Below are 17599 nucleotides of genomic sequence, written 5' to 3' on the forward strand. Positions count from 1 at the left end.
TTTTCAATATAATAATATTTTATTTAAAGACTTCCGCTAAATGAAACCCACAACTCTAATATATTTTCAAAGCAGATACCAACTAACGGGTGTCATGCCTAGGACCTAAATCAAGGTGTGACATTAACCATTTCATTCAGCTCATCCTTTGTTTGTATTAATTGACCAACATAAAAGGGATAATCATCATTGGCATTACTCCTTTGTTTCCCCTTGAACTTCCTTACCACAATATCCAACACTGAGACTCTTATCATCAGAGTTTTTATAATCATCCATGTCAAGATTTAAATGATTTCCATCATTTTAATGATCGGTGTCTTCATCCACATCATAATCAACGACCTTATACAGTCTCATGTCAACTTCTACATCCTACAAAGGTGTTTCAAATTCAGTTGTATAATCAGTAACTGAATCACCTTTATCTGATCCATCATGTGCATCATAATCCTCCTTATCACTACCTCCACCATCACTATCACTCAATTCTTCAACACTTTGATCGGGTGTTGTGTATGCAGCTATTTCATCCACAGGGGGTGCTAAAAGCATTATTAAATCCGGAATCATGTATCAAATTGGTTTTGGCCATGTTCTACAAAAATTTCAACAATGTGACTACCACCGCCTCTAACTATATCACAAACATCTTGAAAATGATACTCCTCATCCAATGACTTTAGACCCAAATTCAAACAAACAAACAAACAAATGTTTGTAATGAAAGTAATAATCTTTACCACAACCGTATTGTAACTTATAAAGTATTTCTTCCATCATCCCTTTACAAAATTTTTCGACCTCCACATAGTCAACAAAATATATCTTACCTCCCTCGTATTTTTTTTCCAGCTCAGTTACGAACACGCTTCCATGGAAAAACTTTATGGTGAACATTGTGTTACCATCACCTGCAACAACCATTAATCAATCAACAACACTAATAATTTGAAATTTTACAAACAGAATAACCGTGAGCACTTACCGTAAAAGTCATCAGGGTCGCAATACTCACTTTCATGTCCAATACTGAATGAAACGGCCTTCATTACTACTTCCACAGCAGTAACCGACCATTGATTGATTAACGCTTGAAGCTTCAATCAACAACTTATGAGGAGACAAGGAGTTATTGATCCGATGACTCAAATTTGACCAAGCTAATAACCTAAATCGGAGGATATAACGATTAATAGGGGTTTCTAAGCAAAACGACGGTCTTGCCCTTGGTCATCGATTGTCAACAGACAGTAAACTAACGGATGGGGTCAGAGTGAGCCCGCATATAAATAGCGGTGGCACACAACGCCCAAAATCGAGAAGGTACCTGTAAGCTGCGTCGGCTCATAAAACACAGGAAGGCAAATCATAATTTTCTCAACTTATAAATAAAGATGCCGGGTTAGAAAGCTAACCATCATCATATAAATTACATCAAATGAAAAGAGATTTTAAGGCATCCAGTCCAGGTTAAGTTTATTTTACTACGACTCACTATCCACAAAAAAGTAAGTGAGAAATTGAGTCAAAAGTTGGTCTCGTCTTCATATCAGTAGCATTGAAAATAACTTCATTCGAGTCTTCTAAGTCAATTCAAATACATTTTTTTCTTACCATTATAACTTTTATACACCTTGATGTTTTCACAAGTAATCGAAAATTGCATGCATGTCACCATTACCATAAAATATTTGAAAGATGCATGTGAATTCACAATTACATAAATCCCAGAATAACAACTTGACATTTTGTAACCAAAATGTAAAAGATGTTATCAAATACATATCACAAAAAGGTTAATTTTCCATATGAAAAAGTTACTAGAACAAAACACTACTAGACAAAACTACAAATGTTAGGATTAAGTAAAACTAAAAGTAAGTTTCTATGTATCTATGCTTCATGCAAACATGTAAATGTTTCTGGTAATCAGATATATAGTTTCGGGTAGTTAGGTCGGTTATCACAAAATACTATACTCGTATTTGACTTTATACCCAAAAAAAATCGTCCCAGATATTCCGGATTTCACGCATTCTCATCAAATTTGATTTTTTTTCTTTTAATGTTTTTATATATTTTTCTTGGAGCATTCCCAGCAACATCTTTATCTTCATCTCTATAATTACACTAAAAAACACTACAATTTCTCTCTTATTTTCAATTAAATAATATTTTTTATATTTTTCTCATTACATTTTCTCTCTTCTCAACTCACAACCATTTTCAATAAACATTAAAAAAAATTATAGAGTGTGAACAGTATTTCTTCAAATTTACCCATTAATAAAAGTTTTCGATCTCCTCAACTCACAACTACTCTATATAGCATTTTTGATACCGCTATCAAGTTCTAAGTTTTCGGTTCCCGTACAGTATAGGTACCGGTATTTTCCGAATTTTGCATAAAATACCGGTACCGAATAGATACCGATACCAAACCGAAAATTTTGATACTGGTATAAAATATTTCAAATTTCAGAATCTGCACCAATCGATACCGATACCATCCCGAACACACTCACAATACTTGCCGAGAATGCTCTTATCGCAAAAACGATAGTGCAAAAAGCAATTTAAACACTAGGAAAAAGTGAAGGCTACTAAATGCATCCATCCACCACATCCAAAAGCAAAGATACCGTTGGAGTTTGGATGAATACTAGAAGTGGAATATCTCTTCACATAATCGGATCCCAGTTTGGCACTTTGGCTTTATATCTTTCCCCTAACCGACTCGCTTCCATCATTTTCTTTTCTTTTCTTTAACAAACTTGAACTTCACATTTTTATTATTAATATTATTATTTTCCCAACACAAACAAACTAAGAAGCTTCAGTTCAGTTTCTGATATGCATGACCATGGTGTGACAGAGGGGATTTGGAGAGGATTCTTGCCTCTCTAAACCCCCCTAAAAAAACCCTTTTTTGTATAAAGTGTGTGCATGTGTGTTAAGAGAGAGAAAGATGGTTAAAGGGGCAATTAGGATATCTTAATTTCTTCACATGAATGGAATTTGCTCTATGATGTTTTTTGGCTGCAAATGGTAACATTTATTTTCTTAAACTTTGTTTATTTTGTTCCTTATTGATATCTTAGTCTAACCATATGTGTCGATTTAGAGTTAATAATTTTATTTTATTTTTGTTTCAACAGGTATAGAAGCAATCATATCATGGCTACTTTAGATACAGATTAGAGATCTATCATATTATAACAAAAAAAAAATAATAATAATAAAAAAATCCCAATTTCCTTAGTTTTATTTATCCTGTTTTCATTTGCTTGTTTTTAGTGTTGTGTGTGTTACAAAACTTGATCAGGGCAAAACTTGATCAGGGCAAATCTCCTTTGGCAAAATATATTTGGCTTCAGAAAGAACTCTTTTAGTTCCTTCTGCCGTCATTTATATATATATTTATATAAGTTTAGATAATCAAAAATCATTTTGGGGCAAATCTCCTTTGGCATACCAGAGTTTCTGGTGAAATCTATCCGTTTTGAACCGTTTTCGGGGCAAATCTTCTTTGGCAAATCGGGTGTCTCTTGCAGACCCTAACTATCGATTCGTGACAGTGATATCAGTAATACTTCCATACACAAGGTACCTTTCTTGTTCATTTTAATACTAAGTTTTACTGTTCTAGGGTGTGCACGAAACCGAAATAACTGACTTAACCGAACTGAAATAATCGAAACCAATAAAAAAAACCTATGTTCTTTAAAAACGATTTTTTGGTTTGGTTTGGTTTGGTTTGGTTTCGGTTTTGCAATTAACCAAAAACCGAAAAAATCATTTTAAGTAATCTATAAAAAATTAATAAATTGTATTGCTCAAAATGTTTTGTTAATAAATTGTTAAAAAACCTATTTTTGGGTTCGCTTTCGGTTTTGCTATAATCCAAAAGCCGAATTAAACAGAAGTGAACCAAAAACTCGTTTGTTATTTATAGGAAGTTAATAACGTGTAATAGTCAATTAGTCATTAATTAATAAAAAAATTTACGCCCAGTTTTCTTATTTTGGGCCAGTTTTCGGCCCAAATGGTAAAACCGAAAAAATCAAAACCGAACCCATTTTGAAAACCAAAAAAACCAAAACTGAACAAATTTTCGGTTTATGGTTCGGTTTGAGCCCAAAACCAACCCATGCATAATTGCACACTCCTAAGTTTTACAAATTTTGTTTCTTTGATTTCTGTTTACTAAAATAATCATGAAACTTGTCATTGTTTGTTTTAGTGTTTGTAGAAATGGATGTGTTTTTGAGTGATTTCGATAGCTACAGTGAAAGCAGTAGCTCTTCTGATCAAGAAGATGATGAGTTCATGTACACCGGACAAGCAACCTCAATCCTCTCAAACCTTCAAGAAACGATCGGGAAAATCGATGATTTCTTGTTGTTCGAGAGACGATACGTACATGGTGACATCGTTTACTCGCTCAAAAATCGCAACTCCCAAATTGGAAAAGTAACAAATGTTGAAATTGTTGTGGATTTGGAAAACATCAATGAAAAGAAACTGAAAGACATCAGTTCCAAGAAACTTGGAAGAATCCGCTCAATTTCATCGGGTGAGTTTGTAGTATCGGGCCCGTGGGTCGGTAAAGCCGAACATGAAGCAGATTCTGTTACTGTCTTGTTTGATGATGGTACTAAAAGTGAGTTTATAGTAACGGGTTTGGATACCGAGAAGCTCGTACCGGTATCACCAGATTTAATCGATGATTCGCAGTACCCGTATTATCCTGGTCAACGGGTTAAAGCCGTGAACTTGACTGGGTCAATGTCAACCCGATGGTTCTGCGGGTCAAAGAGCAAAAACCCGGATGAAGGGACCGTATGCTCGGTTGATTCCGGGCTGGTCCACGTGACCTGGCTCGGGTGCGCATTACTCGGGCCCGAAAGCGTACCAGTGCCACCGTGTTTACAATACTCAAAAGATTTGACACTTGTTTCGTGTTTCTCGCATTCAAACTGGCAGATTGGCGATTGGTGTACGCTGCCAAAACCCGAGCACAGGGGTTTTATGGGTCACCCAGTTCATAAACAGTCAAACATGTGTTCGGATTTTCAAGAAATGTTTGTGATTGCAAAGATGAAGTGTAAAGTTGATGTGTTATGGCAAGATGGGAGTGAGTCAACCGGGTTGTGTGCGAGTTCGCTTGGGCCGGTTAACACGCTTGATGCGCATGATTTTTGGCCTCATCAGTTTGTTATCGAGAAAGGGACAACTGATGATCAACAATGTAGAAAGTGGGGTGTCGTGAAGACGGTTGACGCAACCGAAAAGACCGTGATGGTGAAGTGGGAATCGGGATTTGAGGAGACTGTGAGCGTGTATGAGTTAATCGAGCACCCGGATTATTCGTATAGCCCGGGTGATCTCGTGTTGAGGTTAAATAAAGGACAAATTGGTGAAGATGGTGAGAAATGTAGTAGTGATTTGTACTTGGCCCATATCGGGAACGTTGTTGGGTTGAAAAATGGCTCGGTTGAAGTCAAATGGGCTGCGGGTTATACGTCTAAGGTACTGGTAGTTCTTTTTATTCCCTCCTAGGGCTGTGAGCCTGTGAAAGAGCCAAGCTGAGCCAGGGAATGCTTGGGCTTGGCCTGTATATCTTAACGAGCTGAACAAGCTCGGGCTTGGTTTGTTATCTTGTCAAGCTTAAATGTTGAGCCGAGCTCGGCTTGTCAAAAAACTCAAGCCAACTTGTGGCTCGTCAGGCAGGCTCGTTTATTTTTAAACTGCTTTATAGTTTACACATATTGATATATAGAAAAAACTACAAATATATATTTGTAACATACGCATAATGCAGATATTATAAACTACAAAATTCATAATTTTTATATCAAAACTTGGGTTATAATTGATATATATATATTAAATTTTGGGCTTTACTTTTAAACGAGCCAAATGTGAATTTTCAAAAAAAAAATTGATTAAAAATGTTGCTTTGTGTTTAAAAATAAACATATATGCGGCTTTTTAATTAAAAGTCGGTTCGACTTGTGGCCCACTCGTTAGCTGGCTCGTTTAAAAGAAATCCCTAATATTAGAAGCATCATGTTATTAACAATGGAAAGATGGATGTATATAAATTTGGGCTTTAATTTGAACGAGCTAACAACCCCGCTAATGGGCAAGCCACAAGCCGAGCTGGCCTAGCCTCGGGCTCGGCTCGCCTATAGACCGACCCGATTTCAAGTGATACGCGAGCTTTTTGAACAGCCTTTTTCCTCGCAGTTGACGAATTTATGTTATCGGCGTATTTTCGTGTCTTTAATTGGTTGATTCAATCTTGTACAGGTGGCCCCTCACGAAGTTTTACGGGTCGAAAAGTCGGAAAGTTTATCAGCAACACCAATGCTTAACAATGGCAGCATCCAACAAGACCAAGAGAAGTCCGGGCTCTCACCGGGCCCGATAGATAAGGTAAAACCGACCCCAATCAATATTATAACATGTCGTTAGCATTAATGCACCTATAACAGAGACTGAAAATAAACTTGTTCTATTCGGGTCAGAGTTTTTCCGGTTCAGATGATGAGGACGATTGCTTAAAGACGTTATACGACTCAACTACTTTTAACGTCCCACGGGCTGCTATCGGGCTTTTATCCAATGTAGCCAAGAGCCTGTTCGGGTTCCCGTTTTACACATCATTGTCGGGTCCGGTAAACGGACCAATGACGGGTTTTAACGAGGAAGATGATCGGGTGCTTGCAGAGACAAATTTGGAGGCAAAATTCAAGGAAGTCAAAGAATCAAAGGATGAAATTAGGCGGTTTGACATGATCAACGACTGCTCAAACCATCACTTTGTTGATAGCCCTATAAAGAGCTCGTTATCAAGTCAGGTTAGATTTCAATTTTTTAAAATCTAACATACGGGTTCCCCGTTCCTGTTACATCATCGAGCCCGCTTAATGATGTTTCGTGTTGTTTTAGGTGAAAAAAAGTTGGTTAAAGAAAGTTCAGCAAGAATGGAGCATTTTGGCTAATGATCTTCCAGGTGAGACGGTGTTGGGTTTTTTTATATACATTAATACTTTTGCATCTTTATACGCATTTTGAATCTTTACGCGCGTTTTGACAGAAACAATATACGTTCGGGTCTTTGAAGAAAGAATGGATCTAATACGAGCTGCGATTGTCGGGGCACCCGAAACTCCTTATCATGACTGCCTCTTTTTCTTTGACATTTTTCTACCCCCGGAATATCCTCACGAGCCCCCGGTAATTATTATTTATTTAAACTGAGCTTGTGTAATATGTTTGTTATTGGATTTATGGCCCAAACTCAATATTTGGGCCAAAATTCATTATTTTAGGCCCAAACTTTATTGTCTAACACGGGTCGCATATTTCTTACAGATGGTCCGTTACGACTCTGGTGGGCTTCGGGTCAACCCGAATCTATACGAGTCGGGAAGGGTATGTCTTAGTCTTCTTAACACATGGAGTGGGACTGGAACCGAGACATGGAACCCTAACGGGTCCACTATTCTTCAAGTGTTACTATCTCTTCAAGCTTTAGTGCTCAACAAAAACCCGTATTTCAATGAAGCCGGATACGATCAGCAAATTGGAAGCCCGGAAGGCGAAAAGAACTCGGGCAGTTATAATGAGAATGCTTTTTTAATGAGCTGCAAATCCATGCTTTACATACTCCACAAGCCACCAAAGGTACAACTAATCTTTCCCGTCTCAGTTTGGTTCGTATTATTGTTTATTTCCATTCAGTTTTTAATCGGAAGTGGTTCCCTTTTGGTGAATAATGTAGCATTTTGAGGCACTTGTTGAGGAACATTTTAACAAACATTGCACGCATATCTTGACGGTGTGTAACGCTTATTTGGAAGGGGTCCCAGTAGGTTGTGCTCTTGGGGGGGCGTGTTTTGAGCCTGAAGGACAGGCCAGGAATTCTACTGGTTTCAAGATTATGCTCTCAAAGCTCGTTCCTAAGCTCGTGGAAGCATTTACCGCTAAGGGTTTCGATTGTGGCAAGTTTGGTCAAACGGGATAGTGGTTAGTCGTCAAACGAAGGAGTCTGTTTTCGGATCCGAAGAAATGTACAAGTGTGGATGCATATGGTGCATCTTGTCTTTAATAAAGGTATAGTGTGTAAAGTTTGTTTTTTATAAAATGTCGCATTGTGTGAAGGTTGTGAATAAAAGGTAGTCATTTCTTGGAACTTATAGATATCAAATTCAGATACAATGAAGCATCGTTTATCTGGATTTGCTGGTTCTTTGTGAGATGGAAATTACCAAGGTGTGGTATTGGGTTGTTGGTGTATTTTATTTGGAGTATGTAATATATCTCATAAATAATAATATTAATAAAAGTGTGGTTTTCTGTATATAGTTCTACAAACAATTTAATTAAGAGTGTCAAAATAGCCCGTGACTTGAAACTCGCTTGGGAAAAGCTAAGAAAATGTCATTTCAAATTGGCTCGATTTGTAAATGTACCGAGCTTGGGCCAAGGTTGGCTTGCTTGTTGGCTCGTTCCTTAGCTCCCTTGTTGGCCTGCTTGTGTTGGCTCGTCTAATTTAGCCACAACTTTTAACAGTTTATAGTCGAAAGGCACTCAATCTTTTATGCCCAACTCTCCCTCGTTACATGGTTCAATTCACATAAAGACGTTCTTTTTCTTCTAAGCTCTTAATAATCTAACCGAGGTGAAACTGAGCTAAACCAATTTTGTTTTAACCGAGCTAGGCCGAGCTCAAGCTAAAGTTTTCATATTGTTATAAAATCGCAGAGCTTAACCTAAAGTTGTCAACTCGCTATAAAATCAACAAACATTTGTTAGTGATTAACCAAGTAAACGAACACAAACACATGTTTTGTTTATGTTTATTTGTATGCTTATGTATTAGTTTATGTGGATTCATTTCTCTTGAAATAATGACAATTTAGCTTAATTCTTAAATCACGATAATGCCTCATCATGACTTTTAGGATACCAATTTTTAGGATTAAAAATGATGGGTTATTTAAAACTCACTCGAGGCATTTATATTTGCCTGTGTTTATTTATATCCGTTTAGCATATTAGTAAAGAAGCAAAAACAAATATAAAGAAGTTTATTTTATAAACAAACAAAGACGGACAAAAAAATATGTTTGTTTATGTGCTCGGTTTAAGTAAAAAAATAAAAAAATAATAATAATAAAAAAACTTGTACCTAGCTCCATTTGCGTTTGTTTGATATGCTTATAACCCTAATCGTTACTCAATTTTAATCTATCTAGCGCAGCGTATTTTGATCTTGGGAGTTTGAAATTTGAGTATGTTGTTTCATGTTGTGTAACTATGAAAGTTACATGTAATATAGCATGTAGTATAAGGTTGTACTTTTTGTAATGCAAGTGCCCATGACTACTAAAATTGTCATTTTGAATGCATGATCACTACTCTAATAATTTGAACCAGTCAGGTTAAAGGCCAATCTTACAAAATAAATAAATAAATAAATAAAACTTCATTTTTTACGCATCAAAACATTAACGCGTTTTCTCGTAATACCTTGATAAATCTTATTGAAAAAAAAAAACTAATGCACATATATCACTAACAATATTGACAAAGTTTAAAAAGTTTAAGCTAGAGGTGTAGTGTAGTGTGTGCAAATGGATTGTGAGCCAAACCGGATTCAAACTAAACTCAATAAATACACATGAATTTGTAACCAGGCTTTAAAAGCACGGTTCATAGAACCAGGCTTTTAAGCCTACGTGCAAGCCCATTTATGCAACTCTAAATTCACTTTCAATCCTAGCTCGTATTCATAATTCATGGTTTGTTAATGTCGATGTTCAATAAATATACGTGTGATCAGTGTACATATGAGCTGTCATGTTTAAAGATTGAAGCATGGCTTCACCTTCCACATTGAACTTAAACACACTTATTCCACCATTATTCACCTCAAATGCTCTAAACCTACAAACACCAAACTAACACTTAAATACAAAACCTAAGTTTAAGTAGAGATCTGCAAGAACCATATATATAAACGCATGTAACTATTGTAACTGTTCCTCAAGTTGGATACATACCTCTCCGGGCCTAGTCCAAGAGCCATGCAGATTAGCGCTCGTAATATTGATTTGTGGGTCACCACAAGAAAATTTCCCCCCTAAAAAATCAATCATTGATAATCATCAAATACTCAAATATGTGTAAAAAAATGCATATAAAAGATGATGTTTATGCTAACATAAAATATATATAGGTTTTCTTACGGGTGTAAACAAGATCTCCTTCCATGCTACGCTTGCAGCTTTCCATACTTCCCGGAGAGGATAAACGCCGTTCACATTAAAATTAGACGGATCTTCTCTCCACGTTATGAAATCGTTTGGATATATTTTCCTAGCCTCCACTGCTTCCAATACTCAAACTCGTTTAGCACGAACGCACAAACTCAAAATTACCAATCTATCCTTATCTATGATATATAGTAAAATATTACCATTTTTCATGCCTTCAAGGTGGAATAAATGTGCCTCCTTCAGCGTATCAAGATATATCACCGGCTCTTCCCTCTCAGACCACAAGATTTCAGCAGTCGACTGCATCCATATCATATTAATATAAATCTTAACAATTTTTATTAAAATAATAGTTTAATATAAACCTTGGCACGCGAAATTGGACTCGAAAAACATTGATCAAAGTGTATATCCACTAAAGCTTTCTTGCATTTTTCTGCTTGCATAATTCCCATTTCGGTCAAGACCGACAAGTTTGAGCTTCCCTGAATAAAAACAATAACAATGAACAAATAAATTTGGGTAAATTGTGTTGCATCTTATTGATAACGGACCAAATATGTAACTTTACCTGACATCGTTTTTCATCGTTCCATGTGCTTAACCCGTGCCTAACAAGAGTCACTTTCTTCGGGGATGATAATAGCTTTTGTGTGAGTGAAGTTGTTGCTCTACTAAAATCATATGCACCACCCGTAACCGAATCATTATTTCCAACTGTCCCTAAAGTGATTGCATATGGCTTTATTAAAAATGTGATGAGATTTATTAAAAACTCAAATGAAGGGTCACCGTTAAAAGAAGCTTGATTAAAACAATTAAATACTGCAAAGTTATAACAAAAATCTATATCTACACAATCTAATAAAACAGTAACTACAGGTCACTTGACACAATTCTAGCCTCCTCAATTTCATTTTCTTACGCGTTACCCGATCGGCTTTTCAACTTTACACTTATCATTTTCCTTCTTTTGAATCCATCAATCTCGCACTTTCCTTTTCTAGTTATATTATTTTTCAGATTCTCTTTCGTTGAATGACTTAATATTACGTTATTACTTGCTAATTTTATTCCATTTTTAATTTAAATATTTCCATTTCAATATTACTAAAATATATTATATACACATTCTTCATTACAAAATCAACATCCAAAAATTTAAATTATTATTTTCATTTTTTTTAACGGCCAACATAAAAAGAATCGCCTAGGTACTCCGTACGGGGTGACCCAATGGCAAAAGGCCACCCAATGGTACGGAGCCCTTAAGCGCCTCCTAGTTATATCCACTTCTGGGAAAACCCACCCGCCCGAAGGCTAATTGGTTGTGAAACCTGAACGCTCTCAGAATCGAGCTGAAGATCACAAAGATCTTAGTCTTCCTTCACTGAGCTGCCCATGTCCTCCCTAATGTGTTATCTCTAGGGATAGAACTTGAGTCTCCACATTGAAAACTATTATTTTCATTTGAATCCGTGTTTCAAACATATTAATAAGAATACCAACTGTTGGGAATTTCGGTTCAAGAGCGTTACTTGACGTGCAAGGTTAAGTAACATGATTTAAGGAGTGGATAATTATAAACAATTAAAGGTGCTCAGATTTAATTGTTAGTATAATTATTATGTCCTATTATTTAGCAATCCTAGTTGTAGTCTAAATGTGATAGGTTAGATTATATATACCCGTGCTTTGGGGTTTAGAGATTGTAATCCGAGTAATTGAGTTTTGTGAAGTTTCTGAATAATAATATTCGTGTTTGGGTGTTAGCCAAATTCGTGTTCATGTTCAAAACCTGGTACCAATTCCATTGCCAACACATGTGTACTTGATATATTTCAATTTATTAATTAAATTTACTTACTAAATCATAAAATCATTAATAAACATTGGATTTAGATCGGCATGTTTGTTCTTTCACAAAATTGAGAAAGCATGACCACTAAACTCGTGTGATCCTAACCTACTTGATCATTCAAAACACATTATCATGTATATGACAATTATGCAACTCGATTTGACAATAGAGATTAAGTGTGGATTACCAGTAGTTAAGGTTAGCTCTGAGCCTGACGACGAACAATGGATTTGAAATGGTGGAGTGTAAAATTGGGGTTTATGTGCAATACAAGTGAACAAGGGTAAATGAGTGGTTGTGAGAGTAATAAGTGTACAACTCATGTTTGTGATAATGATAAATTGGATAGTGTTTGATTTTAGGAATTTGGGTTTCTAAATTTGTAATGGTTTGGGTTTGTTGGGTGTTAATTTTGTATGTTGTTCTTCAGAGTGAATGGTGGGGAAGAGACCATATGTGAGATTATTATCTTCAATTGTGGGGCCATAGTTTACAACTGAAATGGAAACTAGAAAAATACCACAAATGAATTTAAAAGTACACTCAATTTGTTATATTCGTTTCGACTAGGATATTTCATAGACATTTGGGTGAAATGACGAATCAGGGCTTTAATTTCGAGTTTGAACTCAAGCCCGAAAAAAATAGATTTACACGTGAGATCAGCGACTGTTAAATAAAAACTGGACCAATTTATAAACAAGAAAAATTTAGTGGGCTTATTTACAAATAAATTTGTGCTATGATTCATGAACGCTAACATTTAGGCTTAATTTAAATAAGTAAAATGACTGTTCCTACAAGCGAGATTGCATTGGCTCGATCTTAGCTCTTTACAAGCCAAGTCAACTTGACTAGCTTCGTATACAGATAAGTTGATTTCATGCGAGCTTGAGCCACGAGTTTTCGAAAAGCTCTAGTTTCCATAGTTTTAAAATGGTTATGCATTGATTAGTTCTAAGGTATTCAAAAAATTTAGGTATTGGCGGTGGATCCAAACGCTATTAAAAAAAAAAAGTTCTAAGGTAACTTTTTTCTTTCTCAACAAGTAACAACGCAAAAAAATATACCTATCTGTGGGATTAAGAGGATTTAGTTTTAATAGTCATTTTTCAATCCAAATAATTGCATAGCCACATTTTTAACCACTAAATCTGCATTTAAAAGTCAGATTAGTTAATTTCAAAAGAGTTTTAGATGATTTCATGAAGTTGAAGATTAAAAAGTGCAAATATAAATCAAAGAAGCCCACTTTACTTGATTCACTTGTGATTAGATACCGAAAACATTAAGTAGTTAACATTGGTGCTAGACAGTTGAACACTTGAACTTGAACCCTCAGGTGGGAGCATTCACTATTCAGTTTAGGGTCGCATAACCATTATGCTGGGTGTTATATATTAGTAAACAGAATAGAAGATTCTAGGACAGCGGCTTAACTGTCAAGGACTTGCAGTATAAAGCAGAGGTCAAGGAATCAAATCATAACTCCAGTTTCTTTATTGGTAGTTTGCGCAATTTATCCATCACATGCTAGTCATGAGACCGGTCACTGGGGACCCTCTAGGGTGGGTTCCCTAAAATGGCACATTTTCTTTTATTGATTTGACTAGTTACGGAACAAAAAAATAAAACAGACTTTCTTATACTAGAAACTATCCTATACATTGCCAAATGAGTCATTTCATGCATATTATCTTTTAACTTATAAACATGCTATATTATGCATTGAAAAAACTTATGTATTATATATTGCATTGTGAGTCCTGAAACCTCTTCCCCTTTTCAAATTGCAAAAGATTTTCAAAGATGATAGTAACCATTCGTACTTAAACACCAATAAGATCTGATTTATATCTCTAACGCAGTGAGAGAGCAGTTGATATTAGTATCCAAAGTGGTAGATAACTATATAACTAGATATGCATCTCTTTTTGCTTAAACTTCACTAAAGTTATCAAGTGGAAGCAAGACTACTTTATGACACTATAAAACAAATACCAATAGAATTTGCAGATAATAAGTTTTCAGATCCCACTTCAATCATCAGCCGGGAAGTCCTCATCAGACGCATTGTCAAGAAAAGAGCCTAAAGTTTTCCTTAAAAAGCTGAATGTCTTGTCATCCTATGATGCAACATGGTCATTCATAAGTCAACAGGCTGATTTAATATTTTATATACCAAGTAACTAGGATATATTCTTATCACCCATTTGACTCGTTAGAGACTTAACATAATCCAAATTGGCCCATTCATAAGTCAATGGGTCGATTTAAAATATTTTATACTAAATAGTGTACTGTAGTTCTTATGCACAAAATTACACTTTTAACGCAACTTTTGACCCGTTTCGTGTGAGGCTAAATTCTTATCCACCCATTTGACCTGTTAGAGATTTAAGCCGAATTGGCCCACTCATAAGTCAACGTCATCAACAGATTGAAAATAAGAGAAGATATGTAACCTGCTTCTTTTTCTTCAGAGACTCTTCCAGCTCAGCAATCTTGGTTGCACAAGCCTTTTCATGCTCAATTATCATGTTCTTTTCTTTCTTTCCTGTGTGAAACATGATAGAAATTTTAATTATACTTTTGAATAGATTATTAGATAAGTGAAGTAAAAATATCTTACTGTGTTGTTCATATTTCAAGAACAGTTTCTCTTTCTCGCCTTCATATTTTGAAATGGTATCTGTTATTTTAACAGCACAATTAAAGCTCAGGAATAGAAATTAATATTTAAACCACTAAACGCAAATAATTACAATAATTGCATAATATCTTTACTTTTATGGAAGATATGAAAGTTAGTGAGTGTTCCGTACCATTAAGAGCCTGAAGATGTGAGTTCTTGTCTTTGCAGAAATTTTCATAAACTGCTTGAAACTTGGCAGTCTCATTCTTCAGCAAGTTCTCACACTGTATGCAAAATTTATAAATATGTTAAGCATTCAACTGACAATGCAAAATTGTTACAAGTAATCTGTTTAAGAAGGTTATTATTCTCGTTACAAACCTCTTTTGAGCTCTTTGATAGTGCCCTTGCAAAGTTTTGCCTGTAATTTACATAATAAAGTGTTCAACAAATATGGAATTAGTAAATCAAGACCATAAATATTGACATTTGGATACCTTTCTTTCTCTACTTTGGACTTCAACTCATCGAACTTAGACCTGATTTCTGTAGCAACACTGATTGAAAAACCGACAACTGATCAGTCTCAGTAAATTTGAGAGGTAGAAACCATATTATTACCAATGTTTATTATAAGTTCTGTTGCAACAACCATCATTCAAAATATCTTTGCCAACAACAAAAACCTTATAGTAATAAGTTTTTGAATCAATTACTTCTAGACTCGACAGGGTTTGCATATGATATGCTCACAAGGTGTATAATGGATTCACGATATACAAGTCATCATACACAAACACCACATCAGCTTTCCTGGTCACTTGAACTGGGTTTTCTCATTGACGCTGTTCTTCAAACACACATTACTTCATTTGATTCGGTCTTGGTTCTTGGAGTGTAAACTGAAGTACGAAGTAATCTGGATTTGAAGAACAGAATCAATGAAAAAACTCAGGTTCAAGTGATAGGAAAGTTGATCCTGGAAAAACAACTAGGTGTTTGTGTATGACGGCTTGTATAATGTGAATCGTTATACAAAAAAGTCATTTGGCTGCTAATTGGTCATTACTTGGCAGTATCAGTGATTTTTCACTGCAATGAAAGTGAAAAACATTAATATAAGATCAAATTAAATTGTTCAACTAGATTAATTTGGCCAAGAGATAAGAGAAAATCAAATGTTCTGTTTGTGCTTAGATTCAGACTGTATCCAGGTAATACACATCATCATCATAATACGATGCATAATTCAAAGAATTCAGGCATTTTCAATCTAAATAAGCCAGACAATCAGTCATCATAGTTTCTAGAGATCAAGATGAACAAAGATAATGAGTAACATAATACACAATCAATACATAATGCAGCAAATACACATTCATAACATAATACAGAACAAGATAACAAGAACATGCATAAAAACTACAAACTATGAAATTAACAAATCCTGGAGGATGTGAATCAATCTTATACTCACATATTCACTTAGATATATAGCCACAAAGATGCAAGAGATGTGAGAAAATATAGATTATTAGTTACAATGATTTTCAATATATATAGGAGATATGTATTTGAATTTAAATTATATTAAGATGTTATCATTTATCCTTTAACATGATAAATACATTTGAATTTGATGAGGATTCAACAGACTTCTCCATGACATAAACTTCATAAAACCAAGTAAATGACGGAATTCACCTCGAAATAGTCTCCTCCTTTTTCTTCTGTCCGTCCTTCTGCGCTTTCTCTTTGATCTGATGTAACGCGTTCATTAAACCTTTTATATCACTGCATATTTCAAAAACAACTTTCCAAGTTCAAAATCTACATCAATCTGATGTTAATTTCCTAATTTCGTATAATAATCAACTCAAATTTCAAAAATAGCTGCTCGAAATCAAAATCTACAGCAATCTAATGTTATTTTCTTATTTACACAACAGCTGTCCGAATTCAAAATCTACAGTAATCTAATGTTAATATCTAATTTCGTATAATATTCAACTGAAATTTCAAAATAGATATCCAAATCAAAATCTACAGCACTGATGTTAATTTCTAATATATACAAAATAATCAACTGAGATTTCAAAAATAGCTGTCCTAATTCAATTTCTGCAGCAATTTGATGATAATTCCTTATTTAATTAAATCAAATTTCAAAAACAGATGTTCGAATTCAAAATCTACAGTAATCTGATGTTAATTTCTTATCCTAATTCAATCTGATATCAATTTCTTACTGACTTACATAATCAAACGCCAAATCAGTCTAAAATAACACGCGATTTGATAGTAATAACAATGCGTAAATTTCGCAATCGAAAGAATGAAATGAAAGCGAGCGAGAGAGAGTTGAAGTTTACCTAGACAGATCGGCATCGAGATCATCTTCGAATGCTGTTCGCTGCTTCGATTTAACACCACCGAAGTTGAACTCCTCTTCTTCTTCTTCAACCATCACTCGTTTCAATTCCGTTTCAGGAGTAGCCGATTCCACGGTCTTCTTCTTCCGAGAACTCGATTTCGCTGCTGACATTGTGTGTGTTTTTGGCGCGTATTCAGTCACGAATTTATCGTGTCAGAACAATTGAAATGATTATTTTTTTAATTTCAAGTTAACTCTATGGGTGTATACCGCTCGTTTGGGTCGGGTTACTCGGAACTATAATTATAATCCAGATGTCGCTTAATTAATGACCATAATCAAAACCGACTAGTTATGCTGGTTTTGGTTAATTGCTTTTAAATGTTATAGCGGGTCGGTTAACCATAAATTTACGCATAGCTAAGAATAGCTCA

General features: G+C 35.1%; 3 protein-coding genes across 3 annotated transcripts; 1 reads left to right on the forward strand and 2 right to left on the reverse strand.

Moving 5' to 3' along the window:
* The first annotated feature begins 3314 nt into the window (after positions 1-3314).
* LOC143581622 (putative ubiquitin-conjugating enzyme E2 24) lies at positions 3315-8188 on the forward strand. Its single transcript, XM_077064372.1, has 8 exons — positions 3315-3609; positions 4247-5535; positions 6319-6444; positions 6537-6869; positions 6961-7024; positions 7109-7248; positions 7387-7698; positions 7796-8188. The coding sequence occupies exons 2-8, from the start codon at positions 4258-4260 to the stop codon at positions 8036-8038; spliced, it is 2496 nt and encodes an 831-aa protein (XP_076920487.1). The 5' UTR covers positions 3315-3609; positions 4247-4257; the 3' UTR covers positions 8039-8188.
* Positions 8189-9830: 1642 nt separating this feature from the next.
* On the reverse strand, positions 9831-12479 carry LOC143581624 (putative 2-carboxy-D-arabinitol-1-phosphatase). Its single transcript, XM_077064374.1, has 7 exons — positions 12344-12479; positions 10867-11018; positions 10661-10780; positions 10496-10595; positions 10266-10405; positions 10080-10159; positions 9831-9963 (listed from the first exon to the last, which is right to left on the reverse strand). Exons 1-7 carry the CDS (start codon positions 12477-12479, stop codon positions 9837-9839), a joined length of 855 nt encoding a protein of 284 aa, XP_076920489.1. The 3' UTR covers positions 9831-9836.
* A 1648-nt stretch (positions 12480-14127) lies between these two features.
* LOC143581626 (uncharacterized) lies at positions 14128-17194 on the reverse strand. Its single transcript, XM_077064375.1, has 8 exons — positions 17164-17194; positions 16496-16585; positions 15289-15348; positions 15173-15212; positions 14982-15075; positions 14789-14848; positions 14622-14713; positions 14128-14282 (listed from the first exon to the last, which is right to left on the reverse strand). The coding sequence occupies exons 2-8, from the start codon at positions 16567-16569 to the stop codon at positions 14196-14198; spliced, it is 507 nt and encodes a 168-aa protein (XP_076920490.1). The 5' UTR covers positions 16570-16585; positions 17164-17194; the 3' UTR covers positions 14128-14195.
* Positions 17195-17599: the final 405 nt, after the last annotated feature.

This window comes from Bidens hawaiensis, unplaced genomic scaffold (genome assembly GCF_021521415.1).
Source record: "Bidens hawaiensis isolate Kalapana, Puna unplaced genomic scaffold, B.hawaiensis_p1.1 tig00031117_1, whole genome shotgun sequence".
Lineage (NCBI taxonomy): Eukaryota > Viridiplantae > Streptophyta > Magnoliopsida > Asterales > Asteraceae > Bidens > Bidens hawaiensis.